At 43.9% G+C, this 7,329-nt stretch overlaps 1 protein-coding gene across 1 annotated transcript; it reads left to right on the top strand.

Moving 5' to 3' along the window:
- The first annotated feature begins 4,027 nt into the window (after nucleotides 1–4,027).
- Nucleotides 4,028–5,713, top strand: rasd4 (rasd family member 4). The gene has a single exon (XM_010889397.4). The coding sequence runs from the start codon at nucleotides 4,283–4,285 to the stop codon at nucleotides 4,916–4,918; it is 636 nt and encodes a 211-aa protein (XP_010887699.1). The 5' UTR covers nucleotides 4,028–4,282; the 3' UTR covers nucleotides 4,919–5,713.
- Nucleotides 5,714–7,329: the final 1,616 nt, after the last annotated feature.

Here is a 7,329-nt window from a genome sequence, read left to right as displayed (position 1 = left end):
TAGAGTCGGGAGCTTAGACCGCTACACTGCCACAGTGTTCTGACAGGCCTGAAAGCGGAACAGAGAGGAGGGGACCTGGGCCCAAAAGCCTTCAGGATAAAAGCCCAATCGGTGTCAGAGCATCTCGGAGGAGGACAGGGACAGTCAACCTTGTTCACAAATCAAACACGAATAACCATCGGCTTGTCGCAGAATCCCAGAAACGGGGGGGGGGGGGGGGGGGGGGGGGCCCTGAGCCCAAACCAACCCGGAGGAAACAGACAAGATTTAGAGAATGACCTTGTTGTTCTGTCTTGAGTCAGCCAAGGTGGTGTGTAACACCACGTTTATGGAGGAAGGCACCATTGAGCCCAATAAGACACGTACAGTAGCTGGACCGTTGACATACCATGCTACCAATTTGATGAGTCACGATGACAATCCCGGAACGCTGATAAGATGGGACCGGGCTAGTTTAACGGATTTAACGATCATGTTTGTTTTCTCAGCTAATTGTGCACATGATGCGGTTTTCCAAATCCCATTTTCTCCAGATGTCTAAACGGGAACAAACAATAAAGAGATGATTGGACTGCACTTAGGGAAGTCATATGCTGAGAATGATAGGACTTGGTCAACAACGCTACACGTGACACTAAAGACCAAAACATTGGTTTAATGACATTTCCATATCCACTGGTACACCACGACCTGGGGAGAGTGGAAACCCAGGCAAATACATAGTTGGCAATAACCATTTGGAATGATGCACCAGAACTACAGTTGAGCTGGCAGAGAATTCATTCTCCACCATTCTAGATAGGACTATGAACGCCATTACAGCATTCACATGACTGACTGGTGGAGAGGGAGAACTGGAAACATTTCCAGCGGAAGGTGAAACCATATCAGATCATGCTTCATTGCTTGCCTGAATCTGGGATGAAATCTGATTTCAACAGGTTCATTAGATCCATTTCCTCATGTGGAACCCCTGCGATACAGAGCAGCGCCGTGCCTAATGTGTGCATTGCACACGAGAGCGAGGTGATCTGAGGCAGTCTTGTTTCCGTCATGGACAGCGCCGAGCCGACAGGGCAGGCCGCTAACGGCGTCTTGACGGAGGTTTGTGGCGTGTTACCTTTGGTGCTACGGACACACGGGGTCAACGGCCCTGAATACATCAACAGAACAAAACGGCTCAGGGCCCGAGCAACGCATCTGTTTCTGACGGTGACAGGCAGTGTTTTAATAATAGCACGTTAATATTCCCCTGTATAAACCAGGCTGGGAGCCGGGATCAGATCCAATCATACCATTTCAGATTGATGAGGACGGCCAAAAATGGTTTCGATCAATCAAACGCAGCAGAACTGTCATGCTGAAGTCTGATGTGGGCCCTTCGTTTGACATCCATTTTATAACAAAATATATTATAGCCGCACAATGTTACCCAATTACATGGAAATGTATGTTCTAGTAATGACCATTCCTTTGTATTTAATTGTGACTGAATGTTCCTGTTACCTTGACATTAACTGTAAATTAATGTCTTTGTTATGACTGTAGTGAGGGTAAATGGTGGAGTCTGCATGAGTAAGGCTGGAGCTGAAGGAGCCAGACAATTGTTGAGGATCATTTAAAAACGGACTTATTTACTGGTAATTGAAATCCTCTGGACACTTGAAATGGTCACAAATCAGCCCCCTAATGTCTCAGGTCATGTCAGAGAGGTCAGAACACGGTGACCGAACCGGAACACTTAGAGCACAACTTCAAATTCCGGCGTTATGAGTGCACATGGCCCTGCAGTGCAACAGGGGCACGGACTGTCAGGAGTGTATTTCCCACACTGCTCCGCTCTTCTGCCCATCACACGGCCAGCGCTTCAGAGGAGATGGAATCGACAGAGGTGGGACAAAACTATATTCCAACTGTCCCTATGAAATAACAAAAGGTACCACAATAAAAATATATAAAAGCACATTTATACTAAACTAACTCCCAACAGATTCAGCCGATGTGAACATTGTGTCAAGCCTTAGTCCTAAGTCTGGGTTCTTTAGGGTACTGCCTTACAATTACTGCATCCGTTTGTTTGAATACTGGCAGCAAATGAACAGTGCCCTAGGGTACAGAATTGTCTCAGTGCCACCTAGGTTGGACAGGTGGATGACCGGACTGCCTTGTAGTCAGTGGGATGACTGCAAGCTCAATCGAGCTCAAACTGTGGTTGCTGGCTCTGAAAGGCATTCACCTCCGGTGCTTGTGCTGAAGAAAACTTCCAGGTTCGGTTACAGTGGATATAAAAAGCCTACACACCCCTGTTAAAATGCCAGTTTTTTTTATGTAAAAGAATGAGACAAAGATAAATCATGTCAGAACTTCATCCACTTTTAATGTGACCTATAATGTGAACAATTCAATTGAAAAACAAACTGAAATCTTCAAGGGGGGGAAATGAAAATGAAAAACCTTACAATGACCTGGTTGCATAAGTGTGCAACCAGGTCTAATAACCTTCTATTAACTGGGAATGTGGCTGTGTTCAGAATTAACCAATCACATTCAAACCCATGTTAAATTGAAGTCATTCTATTTAACACACCTGCCATCGTTTAAAGTGGCTCTGATTAATCACAAATAAAGTTCAGCTGTTCTAGTAGGATTTTCCTGACATTTTCTTAGTTGCATCTCAGGTATGTTTGGCGTAAAAACAACACTGCACATCACCATACCCACAGTTAAGCATGGTGGTGGCTGCATCATGCTTTGGGGCTGTTTTTCTTTAGCTGGAACCAGGGCCTTAGTCAGGGTGGAGGGAATTATGAACAGTTCCAAATACCAGGCAATTTGGGCACAAAACCTTCAGGCATCCGTTAGAAAGCTGAAGATGAAGAGTAAGTTCACCTTTCAGCACGACAACGACCCAAAGCACACATCCAAATCCACAAAAGCATGGCTTCACCAGAAGAAGATTAACGTTTTGGAATGGCCCAGCCAGAGCCCAGACATGAATCCAATTGAACATCTGTGGGGTGATCTGAAGAGGGCTGTGCACAGGAGATGTCCTTGCAATCTGACAGATTTGGAGCGCCTTTGCAAAGAAGAGTGGGCAAATATTGCTACGTCAAGATGTGCCATGCTAATAGACTCATACCCAAAAAGACTGAGTGCTGTAATAAAATCAAAAAGAGCTTCAACAAAGTATTAGTTTAAGGGTGGCCACATTTATGAAACCAGGTTTTTAATGTTCCCCCTTAAAGATTTCAGTTTGTTTTTCAATTGCATTGTTCATGGTATAGGTCACATTAAAGGTGGAAAAAGTTCTGACATGATTTATCTTTGTCTCATTCTTTTAGATCACAAGAACCTGCCATTTTAACAGGAGTGTGTAGACTTTTTATATCCAATGTAGCAGCGTGATAACAAGCCGAACCACTTGGTGAGAATCATACGAAACATCTTGATCTTTGAATAACCATGAATTAGACATGACAAATGGGGTGACAATGTATTCATGCATTGAGAAAGGGTGGACTGTTTATGTTTTCAAGTATATACAGCTCCGGAAAAAATTAAGAGACAACTGCACCTTTTTCTTTCCTTTACAAAAAAGTCGAAAAGGAAGGTTTTGAGTGAGGAACAGGGTTAAAATTAAGAGACCACTGCAAACTGAACGCTTCTGTTCCTCACTCAAAACTTTTCTATCCAACTTTTTGGGAAAGGAAATAAAAAGGTGCAGTGGACTTTTTCCGGAGCTGTACATATAACATTATGCTCAACACAGAATAGGATATCAAGATAAATATGCAGATGGTTCATCCGTGAGTAAAGTCTATAAGCTACCACGTCGCTTTCTGTCGGCTTCTGTGAACCAGCAGCGGGTTATACACCTTCCTCTCCCCTCCAGCATCTGGCCCTTACTCACATTTGCATGCTGCCCAGTTATTGGCTGCTGGGATGTTACACATTAATAGATATCAATGTGCTGATTGGCTCCTGCCAGAAGAGGGCATGGAATCCCCACAACAGAAAACTCACATAAAAGGAGCATGAAAAACAAGGGGGGCAGAAGCGCCTTACTACTTTGTGTTGATAAATTCTAGTAGGTCGTCGCTGACAGTGCTCAGAGTGTAACTCCACAGCTGCAAAAACAACAATCAATTTAAAAAGAAACACAGGACAGTTTAACCAGTCTTTTTTTCTGCCTGTTCCGCAGCAAAGACAACTGACAGAAGAACTGTGAGTGATCCAGAGGTCGGTTTTCAGGTTGTTTTTAGAATCGACTAAAAGCAGAATCATGTCTTTGGAGGTGAAGGAAAAAACCCAGGTGAGGCTGGTGTTTCTGGGGGCGGCCGGCGTTGGCAAGACGTCCCTGATCCGCCGCTTTCTCCAGGACACGTTTGAGCCTAAGCATCGGCGCACTGTGGAGGAGATGCACAGCAAGGAGTATGACATTGGAGGTGCCAAGGTTACCGTGGAGATCCTGGACACCAGCGGCAGCTATTCCTTCCCGGCCATGCGCAAGCTCTCCATCCAGAACAGCGATGCCTTCGCCCTGGTCTACGCCGTGGACGACGCGGAGTCGTTGGAGGCCGTAAAGTCCCTCCGCGACGAGATCCTGGAGGTCAAAGAGGACAAGTACACGCCCATCGTGGTGGTGGGCAACAAGGCGGACTGCGCCGGGGCTGACAGGCAGGTGGCGGGCGACGACGTGCTGTCGACCGTGGAGCTGGACTGGAACAACAGCTACGTGGAGGCGTCGGCCAAGGAGAATGACAACGTTCTGGAGGTGTTCAGGGAGCTCCTGCAGGTGGCCAACCTGCCGAGCCGGCTCAGCCCCGCACTCAGGTGCCGCAGGGAGACCATCCCCAAAGGAGACCCCAAGGGAATCCGTCCGCCCATGAACAAGACCAACTCCTGCATTATCTCCTAATGTACTCCGTCCGGGGGAGCAGGAGAGAGAGGGAGCCCCTGGGCTACACCCATTAAGTGTTGCTGGACAAGAGGGTGAAAGAGACCTGAACCGTCGGCAGATTCTGAAGTGTCGGACTGCCAGTTGCTGAAACTGAACTGAACTCACCCTCCACTCCACTACCACTTCCTCTGCGCAGGCGACGGTGTTGATGTGGAAGAGAATGGGTAACCATCGACGTAACTAACAAGGACTTGGTCCAACTGATGTAATCACAGTGAGCTGGGGGATGAGAATAAAGAGAAGGCAAAGACGTTCATTGCTCAGTTGTTTACGTAATGTAATATGTTGCTGCTTATTTTTTAACAGGCCACTGCTGATTTTAGGTCAGGTCAATGTACACCTTTTGTGATCCATTCATTTTAATTTTGCAGTGTGCGTCCAACGTTCCGTTGCAATGAAAATGTATGTTGTAAACATACAAAGAGTGTATTTGTTTATCAAAAGGACGCGACATATGCTGGGTTTGTGCAAAGTCAGTAAATTGCTGTAAAAAACACCATTCATTTGAAAATGCAGGAGTAGCACCGCACAGTATGTTTACATATACAGGCCGGTATTCAGACTTTTTTTTATTAATTTGCTATTAAGCATGAATTTGTTTTTGTCAAAATTGTGAAATGCAAATGTCTAAGTGCACTTTTAATTTGAAAATGAACATTGTTTTTATATGAGTTGTTTTTTTATCATGATTTATACATTTAACTGCTTAACCAACTTCATTTGACAATTGCAATGTTTATCTAACAAGCTCAATAAAAAAACATCATAAAAATCTGTAATCTCATGCAATAACTAACTACATTATACGAGTCACACGCCCGACGGAAAGAACAATGCAGACACAAATCTGACGACGGAAATAGATTCACAAGAGACATGAAACGCCAAGAAATAGCTATGTTGTATCATCATGACCGGAATAGCTTTACACATGCAACATGTGGTCCAACTTAACATTGAACCAAAGCAAACTATTAAAACAAACTAGCCAAGCCAACTACGTAAAGAAACGCATAAAATGTTGGCACTGTTGGATAGGGCCTTTGATATAAAATACAGGTTAAATACAAGATTCGAGAAAATGTTATCCAGCATTGCAAAATGATTTACCACTAGTTTTACCTTACACAGGATTTATATCAGGTAACTGTGAGAATATTGTTCAATGTGTTATCAAATTATTATTTAGCAAATATTATTAGCAAAAACGTTTAATCTCTTCAAACAGATACCAAAAATGGCAGATATGACTTATGTTGAATGCTTTTGGCACAGGCCCACTTCTCGGTCCAGATAAACTGTGGAACTAAATTCTAGTTCAAAGGCGCCCTCTAACGGTAGTTTTCTTTTACTTCGGCTTAAAAAAAAAAGTTTACATACAGAGGTATACTTTTCTTTATATTATTGTATTTAATCAGTCTTTCTTTCCGACGTTCATTGGTGTCTCGAGAGATTCTTCTTTTTTTGTTACACCTAGTGTACCCGGATGAGCCACGAGCGTCAAACGAGGCTATTATTCAAATTAGAATAATGGCACTAATCTACTTCTCACCATAGTTTTAATAAAAAACGTGTGCCTTATAAATGATTGTAATTTTGTATTGATTAGATGAATAAACCTATAAAATCCTGTGTTTGTTCACTGTAATTGTGCTAAAAACACGTTATAACGAAAACAGACAAAATAGTAGGGTCCACTCACAGTACAACTAAGGTAACAATGGGATTTCAAACTGGGGTTCTGGGACCTGCATGGTTTCCACAGTTGTATTTGTTTAACACATGTATTTCTCACAGGTTTTAATACACCAACAAATCAAATCGTCCAGTCAGTTTTCCATCAACATGCAGATCGTTTTTGCACTTCCCTGTCTCACTCTGCATACGATTAGTAACCCGAGCTTTATTACTGACAGGAACACAGGCTAAATGTTCTGGGTCCCCGATAACAAACACAATTCTTATTTGTGGCAGCAGATGGGTAGACCGCCACCCAGGTGGGCAGACCTCCACCATTCTGTAAGCATAACGTGCATAACAGCAGGATACCTATTTGAAGTCATTGAGGAGTTTGCGTACTGCATAAAGCTCTCTGAAACCTGATTGACCAATTGTGAAAAGAGTACAGTATTCTCAAGGGGCTAATAATACTTGTCACTTGACATTAAATAGTTAGATAATCCAAAGTTCTGGCCGGTCTAGTGAGACTCCCATCCTGTTTTAATCTGGGCAGGTCCACTCTGATCTACTTATTGCCCCCAAACCAGGGTCTCTTCAAACTCGCGCCACAAGCCCTACCCAAACATGTTTCCTCCCACTCGGCCCAGTTATCCCACCAAAACCAGAGCCCTCTCCCAGTCGCTCCACCC

The sequence above is a fragment of the Esox lucius genome, chromosome 9, assembly GCF_011004845.1.
Source record: "Esox lucius isolate fEsoLuc1 chromosome 9, fEsoLuc1.pri, whole genome shotgun sequence".
Taxonomy (NCBI): domain Eukaryota; kingdom Metazoa; phylum Chordata; class Actinopteri; order Esociformes; family Esocidae; genus Esox; species Esox lucius.
Note: the sequence above shows the minus strand (reverse complement) of the source record. Positions and strands in the feature narration are given on the sequence as shown.

Coding starts and splice junctions, on each gene's coding strand:
- rasd4 (XM_010889397.4), top strand. CDS start 4,283: ATGTCTTTGGAGGTGAAGGAAAAAACCCAGGTGAGGCTGGTGTTTCTG.